We start from the raw sequence: 27,399 nt of genomic DNA, 5'->3' as shown, positions 1-27,399 counted from the left end.
CATTTTCTAATAGTGAGTTATTAGTTATTATTACTCGTGAAAATGGCCCTCAAAATCAAATATTTGGGTAAATTATTAGAACGCAAATATTTATGTTTCCTGTAAAAAAAAAAAAAAACATTCAATAACAGATTTAAGCTAGATTACAGGATGTCTTGCAGCTACACAGCACATGCGCGATATGAAACCTATCCCCCCTTTGCATTACTCAAAAGTACAGTTTTGGTTTTTACAATTATTTTTCAAAATTCTTGACAAATAAGGACTGAATTACAATACATGCTGCAGCTACAGAGCGCATAGATGGTTGGAATTCTAACCAAAGCATTTAATTAAAAATAATTTTAATGTAGTATTTTGCAAGAGCATCCATCAGTCATTTATGGTACAGGTAACATTGAGGGACGGCAGTGAATATGGACAAATCATTAAGACACTTTCAGTTAAAATATATTTAGGGTATTCAACAGAATTTAGTAGTATGTCCAAATGTTTGTAGACAAAGCTAGATTTCACTTTCTAGGAAGTTATCAAGATGGACATTTATTGCAATGAAGAGGAAAAACATTTTCGAGAAGGCAATATGGAATTCTAGACATTTACAGGGCTTATGATGAGTCATTAGCTAGTTTAAGTGGCAATTCTTTTCATAAATTATACTAACTTATATAAAAAAATGTGACCTGTTGACTTGTGTTATATTTTTTAAAAAAAATACTGAATTTGATTAAAATAATTATTTGAATGTAATAAATATTTCTAAATTATCTTAACAAAGTTAAATTTAAATCGAAAATCATGTGCAAAATAAATAAAATGTAAAAATGATTTAAATTGTAGTATTGAATTTACTTTCTAACAAGTGGTAAATTGGGAAAGGTTATAAAATTGGCAGCGTCGAGAATTATTAGTAAAGATTTGTCCATCCAATGATTTCATGAATAGACTTGGAGTTGATGATCCTCTTAAGAATCCTCGGATAGTCGTGTCAGTCATTGTTTCCCATAATCTTGCAAAGAGACTATTTGTGATAACATGCGTTGTCAACATGACCATTGTCAACGCGCGAAGCTTAACCTCAAAACGACGGCATTTCCCCCCCGACATTAGTTGATAAATGTATATATTATGTGGGTGCTCTCCATTAAATAAGGTATAAATGTGGTGGTAAATTGATAAACTTAGGGGGTAATTATTAATTTAAGGTAAGGGATTAATTTGCTGAAGACTAACAGCTAAGCGGCCTAAAAGCACGCTTTGCACAAGTTCGGGATCACATTTAAAAAAAATTTCATCCGCGTTCCCAGCAAATCTTTTCCGAAAGAAAAAAACCCGACAGATTGTGTTGCCTTAACTGATTTTTTTGACAGGTGAGGAAACATTGCAATTGTGCGAGACAAAAAATTGGCTAATCAACGCACATTACCTACCCGAATAATTAAATTTGTTACAAGGTATTGGAGTAAATAAGTGTTAAATTTATTGTACATTTAATTGAACTCAGTCCAAAAGGGTTGTGGTAGGAACTGTAATTAATTAGAATATACATATTTAAAAATAAAACAAGTCAAACACTCTTCTTGTCCGGCCGTATTAAACTAGGCCACTTTGGAGCCGCGAGACACGAGTAGCAATTATTGGCCGTTGGTATTTAGGATGCAAAGACAACAAAACAACTCACGATTACCAAGCTATTACCTCTTGATAACTGAGTGTTTCTGGATCGGTGACATTGACGTTTATTACTGTCGCTTCTAACTACCGACTTTACCGTAAACAAGTTTAGCTTATGATCGCCTTACGTCGATGTTATTACTATCAACCCTTTTCTGCTCCTCTCAGAAAAACAAGAATATTGCACATTACTTCTTGCCACACGTAATAATACATTTTGCTCAACGAAGTTCGGCAAAAAGTCTCTGGAAAATATTGGCCATTTCCAATTTAATAAACTGCCCCGTGAACTAAAAAAACGAAAAGTCGAATGGAAAATCTAAAAGTGTTGCAATTAAAAAATATAAACAATATTTTGACTTTGTCCAAATTTTTGTAGACAAGGACTGGATTCAACTCCCTGGGGAGCTGTTCATATTAACATATTACAACAGAGATGAAGAGCATTAAAAATAATGTAATAGAGAAGTCACGGTATTTACAAGGCTTATGACCTGTCAATGGCTGATTTAAGTGGCCATTTAACACACTGTGTAACATTTACCATTCTACCTATATTTGAACATCCATATTTAATAAAGGTTTCAGCTCGTTAACTTCACAAACATCAACAGATGAAAGAATCGAAGGGATATAAATGTTCAAATATGGGAAGAATGGTGAATGTAACACGGTGTGTAAAGTGGCCTCTTAAACCAGCCATTGACAGGTCATAAGCCCTGTAAATGCCGTGACTTCTCTATTACATTATTTTTAATGTTCTTCGTCTCTGTTGTAATATATTAATAAAAAATATGACTTAAACCTTTTTTATTGTATGCAGTTATAATATAATTGTAATAAATAGTCCACAATACTGTGTTTTATGTTTTTAATGTTATGTTTTCTTACTATTTCAGATTGTATTGACTTATATTAGGTATTGTCACAAAAATATTTTCTTTTTATGTACCCTTCCAAATGAGTTTTTTTTATAACTCCTAGGAGTATAATATCATGTTCTGTACAATAACATATATATATAACTTGACAGCCCTCCTCAACTCAATTAAATATGCTGAACATAAGTAGAAAATCTCAGGCGATCTAAGAGACACCGCATTACTCTTGGGAATGTAACTGGAGTACACTAAAAACTGATACGCAATGCGGTACCTATAAAAAACTATTTCTATCGTAACGAATTGTGTTTTAATAATTTTGAAAACGTGAAATACAGTAAAAAGTCAAATAAAGTACCTGACGGCTAATTTGATGGCAGGATTTCAGTAAAACAGAGCTATATTTTAATCCGTTATATCAAAATACCACCATTGCATCGCGTCAATAGATTTCAAAGAGGGCTTAATTTGTTGAAAATCAGTATATGAAGAATAAACATGTAATGGATTGAAAAATATCGGGTAAATTTTTTTAATTATCACGCGTCAAAATTTCGAAAATGTTTCGTTTGTAATCTATTAGAGTTGCAAGCGAGTTTATGGAACATTAATAATTTATGATTTGACACATTTGACAACTTTAGAATGACATAATAATTATCCCCTCTGTAACGCATCCTATAACATGGTATCTTATTTTGTTAAAGACGCAAGATTGACCTTCGCCACGATGTCGAAGTTTCACTCGAGGCTAAAGATCTTTCGAATTCAACAATGATGCAGAACAACAATCTGCTTCTTCAAACTGCAATGCACAGAATGCCGCTGTCCTATCCTTCTACTGCTACCACACATAAAATTCGGTGAGTCTTTCAATTAAAATGTCAATTCATTTAAAAAAAAAGAAAACCATCATTAGCCTAAAAATATGTAAGATCTATTAATGTATTAACTTAACCGGGGGTCTTCTACTTTTTACAACCGTTAAGACCATTCTAGTTTATATTTATAATATTATCTAAGAAAATAAATCTAAATTTCGACAGCGCTTTCAATTTACTTATTTACAATAAAACACTTTGTAAATTTACCACACAAGAGTTTAATACATTAAAACACGACTAGTTTCGGGTAATCAGTATTACCCATCTTCAGGTGTAAATATAAACTAAACCAAAATACAAACACAGATTAATGCTTAGGTACTGAAAGGGGCGGGTAAAATTTTCTAAATGTTTCATTATGATCCCTGTATTTATGACCGTATGCAAAAGTTTAATTTTGTGTGAATGAAACGAATGGTTTGTATCCATAATATGGTTTGCGAATTCAGACAAACTATTACTATTAAGTCCACGGCGGTGTTCATTAATTCTAATTTTTTAATTTCTCGCAGTTTGGCCGATATATTTGCTGTTGCAATCTCCACACGTAATTTCACATACACCGCAAGTTCTATTTTAGATTTGGAGTTATTGAGTACTTTTCCTAAATTGTTAGTATAGAACGCGGGTTAGATATTAGGGGGTAAGAATTTACTAATATTTAAAGATATCGTACCAGTGAATAGAATTTTCTTCCAGGATTTATTTTCGGATTTTTAAATTTTTATTTGCAGAGTTTAAATATTTTTCAATTAATTTTTTTATTTTTTATTCTTTAGCATTTTTTCTATTAAATCACAATTATATCCATTATTATTAACTTTTTTTAAAAGTATGTTTTATTCTACTATTAATTAGAATTAACTAATGGGAGTATTAATTAATCTGTTTTTACAAAGAGTGAAAACTGGCCATATTATGTGAAATAGGGTGTTAGGAATTTGCAGGAATTAGTGTCCGTGTATGTAGGTTTACGGTTAATACTATAATTTAATTTATTATTTATGATTTTTATAGAAAGATTTAGAAAATGAAGGCAATTATTTTTTAAATTAATTAATTAGCGTTTTTAAATATCGATTGATCTATTACAAAGTTTCATTCAAATGTTAATTTGTAAATCAACATGTAAAACTGTTGAACTGTCTCAGTACTATATCCCATACTCTAGGAGGAACCATTTTAAATTTTTGTGGAATCCATGTGTTACGTTAAACCCAGGTTAAAGAACTATGAGCTAAACGAAGGCAAGAAAAACAACATGTTTAAGTTAGGAAAAAGTACAAACAAACCTAAAAGGCACATGATAAGTACAAATGAAACTTGAAAAACAGAAAACAAATACGATATAGAAGCGAATGTCAAAAACAAGAAGTGCGCTTTGGCTTAGGTATTTTTGTGTTCTATGTATTTTATGATGACAAGAGTTTTGTAAAAAAATTGCCTTAAGATAAGTATTACAATTTATTTATTTATTTGTGTAGATAGTAAATTTACACACAATGACATTTAGACACAATGATTAATTAATAATCAAACTAAATATACCTATAAACATATTACAACAGAGATGAAGAACATTTTACAGAAGGTAATATAGAAGTCTAGGCATCCACAGAGCTTATTATTTTGGCTGGTTAAAGTGGCCACTTTACACACTGTGTAATATTCACCATTCCGCCCATATTTAAACTTCTATATGCCTTCAATTCTTTCGTCTGTTGATATTTGTGAAGTTAAAGAGCGAAAACCTTTATTTATGCGGGTGAGATTCATCTGATTGAATTATTTCACCTGCATACTAGGCAACGCCTGAATTTTTTTTTTCAATTTTTGTACTTCTACATGCACCAGGTGGATTTATCAACAGTATTTTGAGTTTGTCCAAATTTTTGTAGACAAGGACTGAATTCAAATCCCCTCCTTAAACATCAACAGATGAAAGAATTGAAGGAATATACATGTTCAAATATAGGTGAAATGGTGAATGTTACACAGAGTGTAAAGTGGCCACTTAAACCAGCCAATGACTGGTCATAAGCCCTGTAGATGCTTAGACTTCTATATTACATTCTGTAAAATGTTCTTCATCTCTGTTGTTATATGTTAATATTAACAGTTTCCCAGGGAGTTAAATCCAGTCCTTGTCTACAAAAATCTGGACAAACTCAAAATATTGTTGATAAATTTACCTACATTAAATATGTCTAAAAATATACATAAAACCCAAAATAAATTATCTCTATCCCTTAACATACTGGTTGCGTACTGCGAACCAGTTTGTTTATAAAATAATTCAACATGACATTGGCAAAAGCATACAATTTATTTATTAAAAAAACAAAAAAAACATACAAATAGCTTTTCACTCGAAAAGTAGAGATGCTTCCAGCTTCCCCAAGACTTTGGCAGCTCATAAAACATTTTTAAACCTTTATTGTAAAGGTTGTTATGAGTTCCAGTCAGTCTCACCTTAGGAAGCTTGAAATCACCTCCACTTCTTGTTCTATAACTGTGGAAATCCGTATTGTGTTAAACAATGCACCCTTCATCATGCACCCAGGAAACAGTCCGTTTTTTTAAGGTATAAATAAGAAAACCGAGTATTGAACAGAATTCTCTTTTTAATATCCAGGAAATTTCATTTTCCTAACACATAAATTTAATCGTGGTAAATAGACCGAACCACTCTCATTGCCCTGTTTTGAGAAAGCGGAATATGTTTTCCATTTCGTATCTTTTCCAAGAAAAAGGACAGCAGAGCAATAGTTCACGTGTGGCATTACAATAGGTTGGAAGACTAATTTACTTGAATTTAAGATTAGTTTTTGATAGAATTTGAATTAAAGTGCTCTCTGCACAAACTTTTACAACCAAACATGACATTATTTATTTATTTCAGTTTTTATACAGAAGATGGTATATTGGAACTTAAATTGTCAAAACAGTCAATGATCATTTTCCACAGCTATTTAAGTTATTAATCAAGTGTACACATTTTAATAACCCAGTGATAAAGCAAAATTATTTTTTAAATAATGAAATTTTATTAGTAGTTGCAAATAAAATATATTTATTTATATATATACAAATACACAAATATGTATTTAGAAATAATCATAATTAAGTAAATAAAAGTAAAACAAATTAGAATAATTATAATAATAATAATATATATACATAAAAAATAAGTATATTTATAAATATTTTTTTAAAATAGGAAAAAAAAACAACTTATGTAAAAATATTGAAGAAGGTAATGAATATACATTATTGGTGACATACTCATATAATAAAACAGGCGTATTAATGTCTTTATTGCCGTTCCAAGCGAAAGGGTATTATCTAGCAAAAATTAATTTAAAAGTTGCCATGTTATGGATAATTGTAATCCTTCTAAACCACTTACTCTGATATATGCATTTTTTTTTTTTTTTTAAACTGGTTTGATAAATATATGGTAAAAAAATATTAAATTCATAAAACCTTAATTTCATTACAACTTTTTAAATATTACAAGGAATCTTCTATTTTAGTAAAGGAGAGATGAAAAATGTCTACGTGGCCGAAGAAAACGGTACAGTAATAATGAAATGCTCTATAGAAAAACCATTCTTTCTTGAATTTGTCCTAGGTAAAGGCAAATTAAATGTTGTTTGAAGTCTTGTCCTGTTGGGCACAATATATACTAAAGAACTTGTAAAAATAGAGGCATAGAGCAATCTATGATATTGTTTACAAGCTCAAAAATAAACAATTTATGCGGATATCCTATTCGTATGGAACGCACCAAATAGGAAAGAGAAATTTCACATAAAAAAGGAAAGTAAATAAATATGGAGACAGGACTTGCGCGTGTATTGTAACACGTTGGCCTCTTTACGCATGTAGATGCTCATAAAATCACCTACATATTATGGATGGGCAGTGAATCAACCATACAAATTTTCACTTCCAAATGAGTACAGTCCCCAATACTAAGTTCGTCTTAGACAATTTAAGGCTTGTCTTCCAAAAGGACTGTAAAATAAATAAAAAAAATAACATAATAGTAAATTTAAGATTAGGGAAAGGTTGTCTTTTAAACGGATTATACCCAAAAGTCTCCATTAACTAAATCTCAGAAGAAAGGGACATCATGAAATAGACAGCTAAATAAATAAAATACGTATTTAGAAGGAATAATAAATTAATAAATAAATAAAACACAAGATGGCTGACTTTCATTCCGTATTCACCAACTTGCTCAGTCAAAAGCATAAGGACCCCAATCAAAAGGTAAGTTGCCTAGGATTTAGCAACATCTATCCGGAGTTATTTTAATTAAAATGTTTAAAACAATTCTTTTGAATAATGATGATTGACAACTACAAAAATTACAGAATGTATTTGTTTCAGGCCATTCATATTAATTAATATAAAATTATAGAATACTTTATTAATTATAAATCTGCTTGGTCTTCTAAGGGATGATGAAATGAGAAAAATGCAAATTTCAGATAACAACTTTTATTCCAACAACACACTAGTCCTGCCATCTGGCGTTATTTATGCTAACATAATGCAATAACATTACAGAGTTTATCATAACCAATTTCAGAACAATGAATTTCAATGCAAACTAACAATTATTGTTTTGAACTTAAAACATCAACTTTTCCATCAGAATCACATTCTAAAAGGATATCACAAGACTTAAAACTCCAATATTACTAAGATAAAAGACTCGAAGAAGTACAACTCCTTTGATAGCAAATTTTACTATCACAGCTTCAACCCATAATATAAACTACAAACAAAAAATAATTTAGGTGAAATTTGTACCAAATTCCACAACGTAATACTTTGTTTGTATTAAAAAAACAACCTACATAATATATATTAATAATTAATTATAAATAAAATAGATTGTCTATCAATGATTTTAATAAATAAATATAAAATAATACCAATAATTTAGATTCACGTCATTTTTTTTTTTGCACCACAACAGACCAGGAGGCCCAATTACAGTGGCGAATTACACCACAGAACACCCAGGCTTGAGAAAAATCATATTGTAATTTTTGTGTTCTCATCGGGAATCGAACCCGGAACCTTCCGTCTTCAAGCGTCTGGACCACTACACCACGGAGGCCGTCATATTAAAGTAATAAAATCGATCCTACACGTTGAATTCTATATCTAAATTTCCATGTGATACTAGATCAATTCAAATTCCTTTTAATAAACATATTACAATAGAGATGAAGAGCATTCAAAGGGAAGGGAATAAATAAGTTATGGCATTTACAGGGTTTATGACCTGACATTGGCTAGTTTAAGTGGCCACTTTACTCACTGTGTAATGTTCACCATTCTGCCCATATTTGAACATCTGTATTACTTCGATTCTTTCATCTGTTGATGTTTGTGAAGTGTATGTAGGTGAAATAATTCGATTAGATGAATTTCACCCGCATAAATAAAGGTTCCAGTTCTTTAACTTTTTTTTTAAACCTTGTATATTATAAGCAAGGTAAATAATGAAGCAACTTCCATAAAAAAAAAAATTAAAAAGTTCTTTAACTTTACAAAAATCAATAGATAAAATAATTGAAGGAATTTTCAAATATTGTCAAAATGGTGAATGTTACACAGTGTGTAAAGTGGCCAATTAAACCAGGCAATGTCAGGTCATAAGCCCCGTGGATTCCTGGACTTGTATATTACCTTCTCTTAAATGTTCGTCATCTCGGTTGTAATATGTTAATATAAACAGCTCCCCAGGGAGTTGAATCCAGCCCTTGTCTACAAAAATTTGGACAAACACAAAATATTGTTGACAAGTTCCTTTTCACTAAATATAATCTGCGATATGAATCAAACAAGCAACACATATTTTTGACGTTAAAAATTACTATAAATTGATGAATAAAATTACGAATCTGGATGGTCTTGAATCTGATGATAATGACAAAGCATGTTCTAAAGTTCTAAAGTTTTATTATAAGTAGGTATTGATTTCAATTGTTTTTTCTTGAACCAATGAAAAAACGAATGTTAAAAGAAAGGTCCTGCATAAACTCTGGAAGTTCGTAGAAAGTGAACCTAAAACCTCAAGCATGGTAGGCGAATGTGCCAACCACTACACTACGAGGACTTATTTCAACTCGATTTCCCTTTCCGGGGTTTTTACTTGAGAGTAGCCATCGCATCGCACGGTGGTCATGCGTCCATAGAGGAGCGGTCATAGCCTTTTGCTGTTGTAATAAACATTCAAAGCATATGCTACTGTATTTAAAAAAATACTTTTTCAAAAGAACGACTAATTTCAGAAAAAAAACAAATCATTTTTATCGAAATGTATAGTTTATTAGTTAAATAAAATAGTTTTTTTTTTTTAAAACAATGATGCTTAGTATAAACACGTCAAAACCTTATTATTTCTTAATATCGGTTTGTTTAGTAGGTACACATAAATTAAATTTTAACACAAAAATACATATACAAATAAATAACGGTTTATTCAAAATATAGCATGCGTGTAGTCATTTTACATGAATAAAAATTTCAAAACATAATATTTATGTGTATGGGCATGGGTGTATGTACGTGTGTGTGTATGTACATGTGTATATATGTGTATGTCTGCATGCATATAAATCAAAATGTGTATCCGAATAAGTTTATATTTTGTTTGTCTGTGCTCTATAATAATTTGTTAACTATTATAATATATTAAAATGTAATTGCCTAGCTTGGAACGGGGTATGTACCCTTGTTAGCTGGGCAAAGTGAACATGGAATTGTATTTTGATAAAGAGTGTGAATAAATAAATAAATATTTAAAAAAATCTATATTTTCAATAAACTTATCAAAAACTATTAGTTGCACTTAAAAAAAATAAAATTAAACACAACAAGTCTAATACCTCTTTTGACAATATAGACTTCTTCTTACGAGACAAATTCCTAAGGCTTGAAATAAAGGAATCTGAAGTTAGAAAACGTCTATGTAAGAGATCGGTATTAGATAAAATGAGTAACATTTTTCATGTGTTATCGCGCCTATAAAGCTTAGCATTTTTGTTGCCTGATTCCGCTGCTTCCTCAGATAACTCTCCAATAGACAATAACGCATGTTCAATCACCTCAGACCCAAGAATAAGTATTTTATGTACAGAAGATGGCAAGTAGTACCATGGATATTCCTGAACTAGTAGTTGAGCAGTTTGTTACGAGTAGTCCCTTTACTTAACTTTATTTATATTATATCCTGATGACAAACATTGCAGCAAATGGCAACACCTGTCTATCAGATCTTTATTAAGGCCGGTGATTTCAGCTGAAATTGAAGAATTTCTGAAACAAATTCTAGCAGTATTTCCATCATTTGAAGTGCTATTTCCCCCAGTTCTTGGTTTATCAATAATCAGCCCTAATTTTTCCCATAACTGATTTTGCAGGAATTTTTTTTCCATGAGCAAAAATAATCTTATCTTTGTCTGACCTAATCTGCCATTTCTTAATGTCAATCCCATATGAAATATGAATAAAATACTTTAAAAACCGGATCCACGAATGAAGTGTTGACAAACCAAATTGGTACCTACTAGCATCAATTGGTTTATTTAGGGATTTGTTAATATAATAATTTTTTTTTGGCGTCGCACCGCAAATATAACATATTATTGATGGAGTTTCACTAAGGGCAGAACATACCTTTCCATCTACCATTTTTAACTGCAAGGAATGCCGTAGCGTAATTTCACTCTCATCAGATTAAAATTTTGTTGGCTCTAGATAATCAATATTATTTTTGAAATAAATTTCTTCTTGCACAGAGAGTTTTTTGTTTCTTTAGCAAATCTAAAATGCATGGGCCTACAAAATCTAGTGAAAGATGGACGCGGATTTTTCCAGATGATTTTATCTGGGTCTGAAGAGCTTGACTGACAAATTAACTGTTGAGTTACATAGGAAGTAACAAATATTTTTTTATATTCGATACTTGAATCCCGAAAACTCTGTTTATACTCGCTATGCCCTGAACTACCGTCAAACTCCCATTTCCTTTTTAAAACCATATTATTATATAACAAGTCAGAGCACTTAATACTTTCTAAAACTTCCTTTTGAGATTCAAGTATACGGTTTGTGGTGTGATGTAACAAAGATTGCAACTCTACTTTGGCAGACGATTCTGTGATTATTTTCTTCGATGGATAGCACCGCTTTTTTCATTCAATACATTCTGGTAAGATGGAAGAGTATTAGCAGCTATTTTGAAATGCACAAATTGTTTTATTAATAAATACAGATGTTTAGTTAACTTTGCTTCTACAATGAGAGATACAACTTCGTCAGTACTGACTCGTGAAATGGGTGTATTAGATTGATCGGAGTAATTTAATAAAGTATTTGCGGCAGAATCGTCCACCTTTGATTAAATTGCCAACCTTCTACAATTTGATCGTTCGCTACAGTCCACGAAATTTTTCCTGTCCGATCATTTGAAAACGGCATCTCTTGTATTTGCTCCTGGACTCCCTCTGTACGTTGCGTGGATCCCAAAAGGTCGCATTCTTCTGTCACATTCAACCAATCAGAATATTTACTGACCATTTATGGTTTTGAATGGGCACAATGCATCCAATACTTTTTTTTTGCATATGTATTTAATACGATTTTTCACGTTATTTATTTCGATATTTTCGACATCGGGTAATTGTTCTACTAACACATTTAAGGTATGGCGTTTTTTCCACATTTCTTCCATTTTTAGCAAGCCAAATGTCAAACAAGTGCATCCGTGTAAATAAACACTTGTACAGAGATCCTAAAAAATAATTAAAAAAAAAAAAAAAAAAAAAATTACAAAAAAATCAGGCATGTAATTTTCCCTAAATTTTTAATGCGTGTGCAAAGTACGAAGTATATGGCTCATACTAAACCCCGGAGCAAAGTTGTGCAGACAAAAATGTATATGTCATAAATAAAATGTTTTTATAAACGTGATGTAGTAAATAAGGTTGAGGGCAGAGCGGGGCAAAATAGTTAAAAGTTTATGGAAACAAAAATATTTTTTTAAATTTAAACAAAATTTGTGCATTATGTAGCAGGGACATTCTTCAAAAACAACTATTCATTTACGCTTCCAAGTATAAAAAAATAATTTAACATACCCAACTTGAATCTCCGTCATAAAAAAAACATAAATTACTATTCTGAGAATTATAGAACAATTAAAAAGGTGACTAAAAAGCGCACTGATTACAGTAATTAGAACTTCCTTGGATGAACTCATTTTGGATGCCGAAATACCAATGAACCCTCTAGGAATCCAAAATACTTTTTATTAACTTAAATTGGCCAAAATTATACCACTTTATAAAGATGGATGCACAAAAAATGTACAAAACTACAGACCCATATCCATTCTTTCTGTTTTCTCAAAAATTTTTGAACGAGTACTTAAAGACAGGCTTTCCAAATTCTTAAATGACTGTAATTTACTGACTCCATTACAATATGGCTTCAGGAAGAATTCAAGTACAAAAAACGCATCCTTTGACTTTATTTCTACGATACAGAAACATTTAGACTAAGGTGATTATACTGCTGGTGTTTTCATAGACCTAAAAAAGGCTTTTGACACTGTGGACCACAGCATTTTGATCGAAAAACTTCAGTATATTGGTGTAACTGGAATACGTTTAGAAATTTTTAAAGACTATCTTTCAAACAGATCATCTTTGGTAGAAGTTGGAGGTAAGTTTAGCAATTCTGGTAAAATCACCTGCGGGGTACCTCAAGGGTCAATACTCGGTCCGTTGCTATTTCTTATATACATCAACGATGTGACAAAATGGGGCATCAAAGGAGGAATACAGCTTTATGCAGATGATACGACTATTTTATATCACACTAAAAACAAACAAGATTTACAGAAAATGGTTGAAAGTGACGTTTTACATCTGGCGGAATGGCTGCGTTTAAATAAATTGAGCTTGAATGCAAAAAAGACTCACTACCTTCTATTTGGAAACAAGAGTAATGAATCTATTGATGTATTTATAGGTGTTGATCGTCTGGAGAAAAAAAATAGCACTAAGTACTTGGGACTGTTAGTGGACTCGCAGCTTACTTGGAATGAACATGTTGAGCGCGTGAAAGGAAAGATTGTCCCTGTAGCTGGAATACTGTACAGATTTCAGAGAATGCTTCCAGTTTCGCTGCTTCGAGCAATCTATTTTTCTATGGTCCATTCGCATTTATCATACCTATGCTGTGTTTGGGGTTTTGCAACTAAGAGCAAAATTTCTGAGGTGCAGATTATTCAGAATAGAGCGATCAGAAATGTGTTTCACCTACCGTATGATACTCATGTAAGGGACATTTATTTTGAAACAAAAATCATGCCTTTTAGCATGCTTTCCTATTTCGAGATAACTGACACTATCATTAATACTACTCTCGACTCCAATGCACAGTAACATAAAGCCAGCTTTCATTGGAGACATCCATCGGTACAGTACTCGATCAAAAAACAATATATATATTGGATCTGTGAAGTCTACGAAGTTTGGTACTAGATTTTTACAATACATAGGTTTCAAGGAATTTAAAAAATTCCCACAAAAATTTAAAGTACCTATTTCAAAATATAGAAACAGGACGTGCGAATTGAAGAATTATTTTTTCCAGAAGTACTTTGAATAAATAATGTTAGTTTTATAGAGAATGCGCATCTTGAACATATACCTTTTAATATTTCACCTTTTTTGCTTGTCTATGTAATTTTTAATACTATTTAAATGTTATTTGTGTTTTTTTCTTTTTAAATACTTTTTTTGGCTAGTATACATAATTTCAATTTTTTCAACGTTTTTGATAAAAAAAATTAACCTGTATTGGGTGTGCGCATATTTTGTTAATTAAAAAAAATGATTTTATTTTGTACTAGTTCAGTATGTATATATACATCCATGTAATTTTTAAACTTTTTCAATTTTCTTTCCCAGATTGCATAATGTAAACATTATTTTGAATTTATTTCCATGCCTAGTATTCTGTTTATTCTGTTATTTTCAAGTATTTTTCATACCCTTTTTAATTTGTAGTATATCATAATTTTAATTTTTCTGCTTTTGTTAAATAATATTATAGTTTAAAATTTAAAAACGTCTCTAAAAAAATTATTATCTGTATGTCCCTAAATGAGTTTTTTAAAAAAAAACTCCTTGGGAATATTGTATATAATTATGTATAATATGTTTTCAATATAATAAAAAAAAAAATAAAAAAAATTATTTCAGTAAATTTGGCTATTAGTCACTAATTACCTGCAGTGACACATCATAATTCGGACATCAATATAGGAGGGCTGTGACCTCTGGCGGGACCACCGTGCATCGCGTCAAAAGCCCTAGTCCTGGGTTCTAGTTCACTGTAATGTTAATTTTATAGTCCCTAGACTTGATTCTCTCGGTTCACTAAACTAACATACCATTTCGCCGTCAAAATTGAGAATATCAGACTGAGATTAAATATAAATACTGAGGTGCACTGACGATGATAGGGGGATTGAAAGCTGTAAATTAAAATTCTAAATAACTAATTGTAAAAAAATAAAAAGGCTGTGGTAAAAAAATATTTTGCACCTGGTGATGTTACATCGTGTTGCCTGAAGCAAAATACGGAATATTCAGAAGATCAGACGTTTGAATAAAAAAACATAGATACGTACTGTTTAATAATTCCATTTCGATAGTTTACAACTATAAAAAAAATTACTCATGTTTTAGAAAAAAAAAAAAAAATTATAAATAAGCTTGTCGCATTACATGCGTGCTTCTCTCTCACTGCCAATAACTGTCTATCTCTCTTTTGAAGATTTATTGCTGTATTTGCGTTTCTTTCATTCTTCGCATGGCAAGGATAAATATTTTTTGTATTAAAATGCTGCATATTTACACAAATTTTACTTTACAAATACGGTGTAAAAATATCCATTTGGTGATCGCAAAAAAAATTCAACTTCATGATAAAAAAAAATAGGAGAAATATCTCAAGTCTTTTTTAATTTTTAATTTTTTTGTTTAGTCTTAAAAGAGTACAAACATAATGAATGTCCTAATATTAACTTATATCTAATTATAATTAAAATATATACTAATTATTGACATTTCTAAACAATATATGTACACTTAAAAGGTATAATGAAAAATGTTGCACAGAACAAAACATTTTCGATTTTAATTTTTGTCAAATTGTAAAGATCACCAACACAATCACTGAACCACACACCAATCACTGCAGCCAGCAGCAGCATTATCCTATCCAACCCTGACAAATTTGACACAAATATACCATACCACAAAACAAAGTTCCAAGAATAATCCCGAGAAAATAAAAGAAGGGGAGTCAATGCTAAATTGCTTAATTCTTGTATCATATGTAGACTAGCGTGACATTACAGTCACCCAAGAGTTAAATAAAAAGTAATAAACCATTTTCTCAAGCTTAAAATTTGGCAACAAGACTTCTAATACGGATTTAGGTAAGTGGTGGGAGCTTTCAAGTCCCTAGACTGGCACCTAAAGGGTGGTCATCATGTAGCAATAAAAAGAGATTGAGACATACTGAAATTGATGTGTGGATCAAGTGGTTTATGGATAGGGAAATAAGGATGATAATATAATAATTGATTCTGATATTCCAGGATGGCGTCTCCGAGTCCATCGCCTGCAACGTCTCCTACAATGTCCAACGCTCCGAGTCCATCGCCCCCTCAACATGGGATGTTGGTTGCTGGGCAGACTATTCAGAAGACGATTGGAATACCGAGCATTGCCCAGCCTTCTCGATTCTCAGCTCCGGTGCATATTGATGTCGGGGGAACCATTTACACATCTTCCCTCGAAACTCTTACTCGGTAAGTATAAAAAAAACGTAATAAATTAGAAGAATCATATTTCATATTATTATACTAGGTAACACAAATGTAAGGTCGCGGACGGTAAACAATGATCAACCTGGTAGTTAAAAACATCAAAATATTTAACTATCATTTGAGGGCCTGTACCACGCTACCCAAACTACCCAAACCGAGAGTAGATACATACTATTAACCTATATTATCAGTGCAGGCCCAGTTGTCTGCGACACGTATTCAAAATGTCCCTTTTTTGCATGATTTCTTCCAGTATTAGCTTTCATTTGCCAATTCCGGGCTTCTTACCATCTCTGTTGTTTAACTCCGAATGGCTAAATATTTCGTAATATAAAATTATCGGCCGAAAATATTAAAATTCGTTCAAATCTTTTTCCGACTCTTGCATAAAACCTAAATAAATTTAGTTTAATTCTAATAAAGCTTCAATCAACTATCTTCTTAGTTGCGGCTTTTCCGCCACTGAGCCCCCAAAATCTGCCACCAATTAAAAAAATTTACTCAAAATATATTATAAGGAAAGTATATAATAAAATGCAATTGGGTAATTTAATATTTTTTAAATCATAATTCATTCAAATATTTCAGGACCTAGTAATCTTCATGTTCTTATAGATGTTATATAGAATACTATAAAAGCACGTGCGCCGACAAATATTTATGTTATGTTGAATGCGCAAGTCATTTCTGTAACTGTGCCGAAACCAATGTCTTATCTCTAGGTTTTTTTATGAGAAAGAAAGATACAACGTCCCGTGCGTACAGGAACATCGGAACATTTTGCTCAAAATTAGTTCGAACGCGAGCGTTGTCCCGGTAAAAATAACAATATGAAACAAAAAAAGTAAGAATGCGATTGATATTAATAATATGATATTGGCATTGGTCTAGACTGGAAGAGATACGATGATAAATAAATGCCTATGTATTTTATAGACCTTTACTTAAAAATAAGGAATTCTTAATGGAAAAGATTAACATAAGTTTTTATTTTCTCGTCCTTTTCTACAAGATTGAAATGTGCTTTGTGATTATTACTATAACATATTTGTAACAGACGCGGCGGATCACTGCTTCGTCCGTAGCAATCGCGCCTGTCACAAGAACTGTATTTCTATAGGTGCTGGTGTCAAACGCAGAGTGGCCGGGCGTAGGCGGGCCTCGGCCGACGAACGATAAGCTCCGGGGGAGGTATCGTCGCCTAGAGATCCCTTGCGGGGTCGCTAGCGAGTAGCGCTGGCGGCCGCAATCCTGAGTCAGGCAACCGGGTTGTAAGGCCGGTATCTCTCCGTCGGTGGGAACGGCGGGGTGTGTTCCGGGGAAGTATCCAAGGGTCCAAATTATCCGGGGTCCAAAATCCAATCCAAAGAGTATCCGAGTTCCAAGTCCAGGGGGGTAGCGGTGTTCGAATCCAGGTGGCGATGAGGTCCGGTTTGAAGCGAGGTAGGGAGGTGAAGTGGAGAGTAGAAAGCCTTAGTAGTGTGGTGAGATGACTGACTTTATTTTTCCCCGGCGGGGCTATATATACAACATTTTGCCGTGCGGCGGTGGGCTAGGCCAATAGCGGGCGGTGCTAGGTTGACCAATCACGCGGCGAGAGAGATAGCGAGCACATTTGCCGGCTCTATCGGTCTCTCTCGCGCCACGTATAAGGTCCCCACCCTCCCGCTACCGGCCGCAGTTCCCCGCCGACCGCGCGGCGATCAACACTTATACAGAACAACATAAAAACACATTATGGGCATACAAATATTTTCATGAATTCTAATCTATATGTGGGCTTCAGTATGGCGATCACCACCCCCGAAAGTGACAAATACTAGTCTTTATTGAGGAGGTGGTAGATCGCTTACACATACTGAAGCCTCCTATGCTACATTAAAACCCCAGGAAGGGCCGCCAAGTTGGTGCATGTACTTTTACGTCGGCAACACTCCCCCCTGCCGAGGAGGCATCTCTGCGCCGACGTCGTCCTTGATTTGCAACACGGCGAGCTTGACGGCGGGTCGTGTGTAGGTTCCGGTGGCTGTCTGGACCCGGGCGCTCCTGACTTGTCCATCCTTCCCTGGTGTGACTGCTATGACGCGTCCCCGCGGCCATTCATTCCGCGGGAGGGCGGCGTCCGTTATTATGACCAGGTCATCGACCATGATCGGTGTGGCGGCCTGTTGCCACTTCCGTCGCTGTGCCAACGTCGGGAGATATTCCCTCATCCATCTTTTCCAAAATGCGTCGGCTAGTTTCTGCGCCACCCGCCATTGTTTTCTGAGGCACAGTTCGGGCGGCGCGTCTCTGTAATCGGCCAGATGCGGCTGGGCCCCGCTCGACCCGATGAGAAAGTGCATCGGAGTCAGCGGAGCGTCGTCTCGGCTATCAAGCGAGACGTGGGTTAGGGGCCGAGTGTTTACTGTGTACTCGGCCTCCGCTATCGCTGTCATTAGCGTTTCCTCTCGGGGGGCTTGTTCCTTTAGAATCACCATAAGCGCCCCCTTTATCGACCGGACGAGCCGTTCCCAGGCTCCCCCCATGTGTGGCGCCGATGGCGGGTTGAACACCCATTTGATCCCTCTCCTTGTCGCCTCGTTCTATAGTTCGGGATCGTGGGCTAGTTCCTTCATGGCGGCCGCCATCTCTTTGTCTGCGCCTCTGAAGTTCGTCCCGTTGTCCGAGTAGAGCGTTGTCGGATGTCCTCTGCGGGCCGCCATCCTTCTGAGGGCCTGCACCGTCGAGTCAGTACTCAACGACGGTGTAATTTCAATATGCACGGCCCTCGTAACCATGCACGTAAACAGGGCCCCGTATCGTTTCTCCCGGCGTCTTCCGATAGTTACGTATACGGGCCCGAACATGTCCACCCCACAGTGGGTAAAAGGCCTTACGTGATGATCGAGTCGGCCGGCAGGCAGCTGTCCCATGAGCGGAGGCTGCGGGCGGGCCTTCTGTATTCGACAGTAGCGGCACTCGTATATAATTTTCCTTATATTTGTCCGTAATCGTGTTATAAAGAACTGTTGTCTGAGTTCGCTGAGTGTCCGCTCTGTACTTGCGTGTTGCCGCGACTCGTGATAATGCCTTATCAATAGACGCGTATAGGCGTGCGCTCCGTCCAGTATGACGGGCGCCTTTAGTTGCTCGCTCACCGCGGGGGCTTCCATAATTCGCGTCCCCATTCTGAGGACGCTATCTTTATCGAGGTAGGGAGTGAGGCCCAGCAGGCGGCTGTTCCGCGGGAGGCACTCCCCCCGTCTAATTGCGGCTATCTCGGCGTGGTAACTGTCTGTCTGGCTTATGAGTATCCACGCCCTCTCTGATGCCTTGAGTTCCGGGGCGATGAGTGTCGCGCTTCCTGTATTCTTTTTCCTGCAGCGGTTTATGAAGCGCAACACCCACGCTGTAGTCCTGATCAGTCTCCGCCAGGAGGAAAATCTTCTTTCGTCCGGGAGGGCTGTCATCACGATGGCACTGTTCGCACACTTTATTTCACTGCTTGTATCCGGGGTCGCCGTTATTACCTTGAGCGGCGGCCATTGACTTTTATTTTTCTTTATGAAACTCGGCCCACTGAACCACATGCCGGCCGGGGAGATGTCTGGTATCTCGCCGTCCCGCGTCCCGAGATCAGCGGGGTTCTTCTTTCCTGGTACCCACCGCCACTCTTGAGCGTTCGTTAGCTCATCTATTTCCCCTAGGCGGTGGGCTACAAATGGCGTGAAGATGCGCGAATCACTCTGGACCCAGCACAGCACCGTAGTAGAATCTGTCCAGTAGTAGGTATCGCGTATATTACTTCCGCATTCTTTCTTGATTGTGGCCGCCAGTCGTGCGGCCATGAGCGCGGCTTGTAATTCCAGGCGTGGAATTGATAGCGCTCGTAGCGGGCTAACTCGGCACTTGCTAGCCATGAACGTCGCATTCCTTCCGGCGGCGTTCTCCTCCACGATGTAGGCTACGGCGCAGCTCGCTTGCTCCGAGGCATCGGAAAATACGTGCAGCTCTACTGGCTGGCCATTGGCGCTCGATACGCGCCGCGGTATAGCGCACTCGGTATTGCGTAATATGTCCACCCAAGTGCGCCATTTCTCTGCGTGTTCTTCATTCACTTGTTCGTCCCACTCTATGTGGGAGCGCCACACATCTTGTAGCAGTATTCGCGGGCGTATTGTCAAACACCCTACGAAACCGAGTGGATCGAAAATGCTCATAACTTCACTTAGCATCTGCCGTTTTGTAGGCCTCTCTGTTGGAACCTCCCGTGACACTTTAAATTTAAATTGAAACTCGTCTGTCACCGGGTCCCATTTGATGCCGAGGACCCTCTCTGTCACGGAGGTTCCGCTAATTATTTCGCGTGCGCTTTTCCCTCTCAGACTTGAAGGAATCGCTTCCATTACGGAGGGATCATTACTCGCCCAATTCGCGAGGATGAATCCGCCCCGCCGTAGTAGTTCGCTGACATCGTGGCGCAGTTGTATCGCCTCTGTTGCACTGTCTACGGCATCCATATAGTCGTCCATGTAGAATTTATTTCGCACAGCATCCCTGGCGGCGGCCATCTCTTGCCCGTGATCTTCTGCGACTTGATTTCTCACGTACTGTGCGCTGCTCGGTGAACACGCCGCGCCGAACGTCATCGACGTCATAATCATTTCCCGAATTTCTTCTTCGGGACTATCGCGCCAGAGGAACAGCTGCGCCCTCTGGTCTTCTTTTCTTATTTTAATTTGGAGAAACATCTCCCTTATATCTGCTGCCAGCGCGATCTTTCCCTCGCGAAATCGCATTATATTTCCCATAAGCGATGAGAGAAGGTCCGGGCCGTTGGCCAACATGTCGTTCAATGACTTCCCGTTGCAGCGGCTGGCGGCGTCAAATACTATCCGTATTTTATCCGGTTTATTCACGTTCGTCACTGCGAAATGCGGCAAAAACCAAAGCCCACTCGCAGTGTCTTGTCTTTCAGCCAGCGTCAGTTCCCGGGCATACCCCTTGTCTAGATATTCTTTAATCTTTAACTTGTAAGCCGCGGCGAATTCACTGTTTTTACTGAACTTTTTCTCTATGCTTAAAAATCGATTCAGCGCTGTACGGCGATTATCCGGTAAACATATTCGATTGTCTTTCCACAGTAGCCCTGTCTCGTACTGTCCTTGCGGTAGGAAACGTGTCGTGGCTCTCATGGTTTCTGTGGCTCGCGCCTCCTGACGCGATATCTTGGCTGTCGAACTTATACCTAACGCGTCGACGGCGTAATTTTGTTTAACTAGATTTTCTAGTCTCTGTTCTGTACTAAGCGCCATTAGTATGCTGGCGTTAGTCTGGCGTGTCCGCCCACCGTGTATCACCTTTCCTAAGGCTGTCACTGAGGCGATGTATTCCCCGCATCTCCGTGCCTCTCTCGTCACTATGAGAGAGGCGTTATCTTGGCCGATGAGTAACTGCGGGCACACTTGTCGCATCCTGCCTTCCCCTTCAATCACGGGCTGTAGCGGCAGACTCAGCTTCTGTATTGTGTTTGCGCGGAGAGTGAATAAATCTTCCGTAACTCCGCGCACTTTAATTGTGACTTTTCTTGATGCACTATCTGTTACGCACATTCCGCCGGCACCGTGGATTTTTAATCCTCGAGTCTCTCCCGGCGCGCCGATGTCGTTTGCTATTTTTGCGTCAATCAATGTCACGGTTGATCCCTCATCTAGTAACGCGTACGCGTTCACTCGTCCTCGCGGACCACTTAACATGACGGGAATCACTTTTAGGAGGACCGGTTCCTCCCGAGCGTAGGTGCTCGTCACTATATTATTCGTCCGCGAACTGTGGCCGTAATCGTAGTTTCTTTCATTTGAACTCGCGGCGCGGGTTTCGTTCGCGGTCGGTCTGTTTCCCCCGGCGCCCGCCGCTGCAGGCGTGTTGCGGCGGGCATTATTATCTGGCGCTCGTATATCGGCGCTAGACCGAGCTTCACTGATATCGGCACTATTTCTGTCGTGTAATGTCTTGTGATGTGTTCGGCGACATCCATCGAGGCCGCACTTTTTTACATTTCTACACTTTATCGCCCGATGAGTGTTCGATAAACACGAAAAACACAAATTCTTTCGCTTCACTATGTCCCATCTTTCCGGAATACTACACTCTATGTATTCCTGGCACGTTTGTAGTAAATGTCCTCGTCCGCACAAAACACATGACGCTACACTTTTCCCGTTTCCCTCTGTTGAAATCACTGTATGCACTTGTTCTCGCTTCTGTGGCTTCTCGCGTTGTTTTCCGCTGTACACTTGCGGCTCTATTCCGCCGCCTATCATCGAAGATTCCGTTAAATCTTCCAAGAAGAGCGCGAAATCCTTCGCGGAGGGCCTCACCCGGTTTCCTCTTCTGCTGTACCACCAGAGAGACTTCATGCACAGCGGTAACTTGCTCACTAGTTCACTTAGTAGTTGTGGCGTAGACATGTAATCGCCACCGAAGCCTTCTAAGGTCGCTATCGCGTTCCGAACTGCGCTAGACAGATCTACTAATGCTTGCGTAGATCCGTCGTTCTGTATGCAGCGGAGCCTTCTCACTTTTTCCAACAAGGAAGACGCTACAATGTCCGGCTGGCCGTAGTGTAGCTCCAACGTCTTCATTATCACCCTCACTTGGCTTGGATCCACTAGTAATGACGACACAGATTCTCTTGCCCGTCCTTTTAACGCACGCTGTAGACGCAGGAGGTTTTCTGGATCCGAAAGGCAGCACATCTCCGTCGACTGAGTGTACTGCGATTTGAAAGTAGCCCATTCCTGCGGCTCTCCGGCGAAGGCGGGTAGGTCCTTGGCAGTAGATTGGCGCGCTATCATGGCGCCGACTCTGCTAACGTCCTCTGGGGCTGAAGTCGGGCTTCTTCCTTGCGAAGCCTCTAGTAGAATCGCCATTTTTGACAGCACCGTCATGATGCCGTCCATATCCGTAGTACGCGGCGCGGGCTCGGGATTCGTCTCCAAGGGCACGCGTCGGTCTTGATCGTGTAGTGAAGCACGGAGCGTTCGAACCTGCGTCCTCAGCCGCTGGACTGTATCTTCGGATGTGTCCGACTCGGCTGAGTCCTGATCTGTAGCAGGGTCTTCTCTCGGTTCCGTGCCTCCTCGACCCGAGCGGAGTGAAGGGGTTCTCGAAGTCATCTCTAGGCGCTCTGCGATGAATATCCGGTTCTTCTCGAAGGACCAACTTGTAACAGACGCGGCGGATCACTGCTTCGTCCGTAGCAATCGCGCCTGTCACAAGAACTGTATTTCTATAGGTGCTGGTGTCAAACGCAGAGTGGCCGGGCGTAGGCGGGCCTCGGCCGACGAACGATAAGCTCCGGGGGAGGTATCGTCGCCTAGAGATCCCTTGCGGGGTCGCTAGCGAGTAGCGCTGGCGGCCGCAATCCTGAGTCAGGCAACCGGGTTGTAAGGCCGGTATCTCTCCGTCGGTGGGAACGGCGGGGTGTGTTCCGGGGAAGTATCCAAGGGTCCAAATTATCCGGGGTCCAAAATCCAATCCAAAGAGTATCCGAGTTCCAAGTCCAGGGGGGTAGCGGTGTTCGAATCCAGGTGGCGATGAGGTCCGGTTTGAAGCGAGGTAGGGAGGTGAAGTGGAGAGTAGAAAGCCTTAGTAGTGTGGTGAGATGACTGACTTTATTTTTCCCCGGCGGGGCTATATATACAACATTTTGCCGTGCGGCGGTGGGCTAGGCCAATAGCGGGCGGTGCTAGGTTGACCAATCACGCGGCGAGAGAGATAGCGAGCACATTTGCCGGCTCTATCGGTCTCTCTCGCGCCACGTATAAGGTCCCCACCCTCCCGCTACCGGCCGCAGTTCCCCGCCGACCGCGCGGCGATCAACACTTATACAGAACAACATAAAAACACATTATGGGCATACAAATATTTTCATGAATTCTAATCTATATGTGGGCTTCAGTATGGCGATCACCACCCCCGAAAGTGACAAATACTAGTCTTTATTGAGGAGGTGGTAGATCGCTTACACATACTGAAGCCTCCTATGCTACATTAAAACCCCAGGAAGGGCCGCCAAGTTGGTGCATGTACTTTTACGTCGGCAACAATATTGTTTCTTGCAGGTGTCCAATTACCTAGTATTTGTTAGGGTCCTGTTCTGTATGCACTTAACTCATATTGACTAGTAAAATTGAAATCCTGTACGTTTTTAGTGATTTGCTTGTGTTTTGAAATTTAAATAATAATAATAATAATAAATATGATAATTAAATGTACTAGTAATTTTTATTTGTGCAATTACAATGACGACAGTTGAGAGTGAAATATGTTTTTCGACGCTAAAGCGAATTAAGACATTTTTCAGAAACTCTATGAAGCAAGATAAAGTTCACTCTCTATGTTAGGTATTTTAGAAAAATGTGTGTGTCATATTGGAAAAAAATAAATAGATATAGATATATATTCACGTATTTTTACAAAGAAAAAATGTGTGAAAATTATTGCGAAATACGAGTACACATGTACCTATTTAGTAAAAAAAATGACTCCCCCATTTTTAACCCCTTCAGCCGCCCCCGCAGCTAAATAATTATCTCCCGAATAATTATTTAGCTTTGATGAATTGCTTTTCTGCTTAAACGATCCTTAGCTCTTACGTACAGCTTATCTGAAGAACACGTAGTAATAGTAGAAAAACATATTTTAAAATTTTTGGTTTTCTGGTACATTCTAGGCCAATTTCTAGCAATGGCAGACTCCCCTACTTCAGGGATTGAATTTACTAGATTGCTAACAGGGTAAACGTGATAATCACAAGAAAAGATTAATATATTACTACTAAGTATTTGCATTGCACTGAAAACTCACTTGCCATTTTTAAAACCCTGCTTTAAAATAAAAAAAACATTTTAAGTTTATTTGTCAAGATTCTTGGTGGAAGTCCATTAATATTTATTATATAAAATACTCGAGTCGTTCCAAATAATATGTGGGTTTATGTATTTTTATTACTTTTTTTATTTTTATTTTAAATTACTGTGAATTTCAACGGAAAACTTTCACTAATACTCTAGAATGTTTTAGATAATGCAAAAACAGCAACCCTGAAAGGTCTCGAAGATGTCGCAAAGGCGATGAAAGCAGTCACTGGTTATTCCGAATTCGCGGATTTAAATATTACATTACGTATGCCTATAGATTTACCGATATTGAGGCGTTGTTTTTTCGCAAAAATAACTTCGGTATAAGCGAAATACTTTATAATATTATTTTATTTAATTTATTTAACCTATTTATTACGTGAATAATAATGATTATAATGCAACGCCGCAATGGCGTATTGTATTACAAAAGGTATAATTTTTGCTTTAGTTAAAACGTAATTGATATATATTAATAAAGATATAAATTATGTTAAAATTTATTCGACGTCACATAACTTAGTTGTTATTGTCGTATTGAAACTCAATCACTTAACGTTGGTAGATTTCTTTAAACATTTTTTTTATAACTATTTTAATTTGTTGCAACAGAGAGGGAAAACGTTTTTGAAAAAGGAAAATGGAAGTTTTTTTTTTTTTAATAATTATTTGCGTTCTTATGATTTACTCAAATATTTAATTTTGAGGGCCATTTTAAACGATTTGTAAATAACTCACTATTAGCAAATGGAATCGAGTTGGTGTAGAGTGCGATTCGAACCAGGGACCTTTGGTCCGTGAGTCCAAGACACTAGCCACAGGACCACAACCCGATTTTAGGCATTTACAGAGTTTAAAACCTGTCATTAACTGGTTTAAGTGGCTATTTTTACACACAGTGTAACATTCACTATTTTGCCTATGTTGAACATCCACATTTCCTCAACTCTTCTATCTGTTGACTTTTGTGAAGTAAAAGAACTGAAACCTTTATCATGTGGCTGAGATTCATCCGGCTGAAGCAATATTAGGCAACGCCTAAAAAATAAAATCTAAAGTTTATACTTTTTATGTTACCAGGTAGTTAATTCATTTCACTTCTCTTTAATTTCGCTCTCTGTTGCAACAAATTTAGATGTGAATAATTCCCTAGGGAGGAAATCCAGCCAGTCTGCAAGCATTTGGACATAATCAAAACATTGTTGGATAATAAAACTAGTTTACTATCAAACATTTTTTTTTTTATCGCTACATTTTTTTGTAATAAATTTCTCTGAATATGTAGTCTGCCTTACTAGACACAATTATTTTTCATGGTAGACATTTTATTTATTAAAACTTAACATGGCAGCAAATCTGTATTGTTACGTCTTAAAAAAACACACTTCTTTACATAAAAATACAATTTCTTGTCTTAATTATTTGACGGACAAATTAAAATAAACTTTATTGAATTTAAAAAAAAATATTTGTAAACATTAAGAAGACATTAAATTAACAGGTGCTATCTATTCACTTTTTGGCTGAACAATGTGATTAAAATCTTAATAATTAGAGAACTGTAGACGCTGAAGAAATATTTTAATTCATTTAACAAATTACCAGTTGATATGGAGATGGTTGCTGAAGTTTAAAAGAGTGAGATCAGTCGGATATAAGCCTCCATCCGTGTTTTTAGTTTATTTATGAGTCTAGAAAACGCGAACCGCGTGAGAGAATTTTGCGAAAGCCGTGCAAACATGTCCATAAAGTTGCAGCATCTACTAGTTTACAAAGTCTTTGCAGGATTAGTTTGAAGAAACAATTGAAATCCCATCATTACAAGCTGCAAATCATTTAGCAGTTGAATGAAGATTATTACATACGCCGGGAGAACTATGCCAGGGTGATTTTGAAAGGATTGTCCATACCAATATTTTTTTAAATTTTTCATTGATAAACCGTTACGGGTTACATACATTTAACAAAATATTTTTACTTTTAAAATTCACATTAATAATAATATTTTTCTTCTATAGAGTCTTTTGTTTAGTTTTGTCTGGTAGTTTATTGTATACTTTCAGTCCATGGTTTATAAGTCTCGATTGTCCTTTTCTCGTTTTAAAAGGTTGTTAAAC

The 27,399-nt window shown here is 37.0% G+C and overlaps 1 protein-coding gene across 3 annotated transcripts in view; it reads left to right on the top strand.

Moving 5' to 3' along the window:
* The window catches only part of twz (BTB/POZ domain-containing protein twz), a 194,749-nt gene that overhangs the window by 110,955 nt on the left and 56,395 nt on the right, over nt 1-27,399 (top strand). For 2 of the 3 annotated variants that reach the window (XM_088235060.1, XM_088235059.1), the window contains exons 2-3: nt 3,263-3,418; nt 16,146-16,358. In XM_088235060.1, coding sequence (XP_088091186.1) covers nt 3,263-3,418; nt 16,146-16,358 — 369 coding nt within the window. The remainder of the gene's footprint in view (nt 1-3,262; nt 3,419-16,145; nt 16,359-27,399) is intronic. The other variant, XM_088235062.1, reaches the window with a different exon arrangement.

This window comes from Micrasema longulum, unplaced genomic scaffold (assembly GCF_059751315.1).
Source record: "Micrasema longulum isolate JH-2025_06_02 unplaced genomic scaffold, ASM5975131v1 h1tg001319l, whole genome shotgun sequence".
Lineage (NCBI taxonomy): Eukaryota > Metazoa > Arthropoda > Insecta > Trichoptera > Brachycentridae > Micrasema > Micrasema longulum.
The sequence above is the reverse complement of the archived record's forward strand: the minus strand, read 5'-3'. Positions and strand labels throughout refer to the sequence as shown.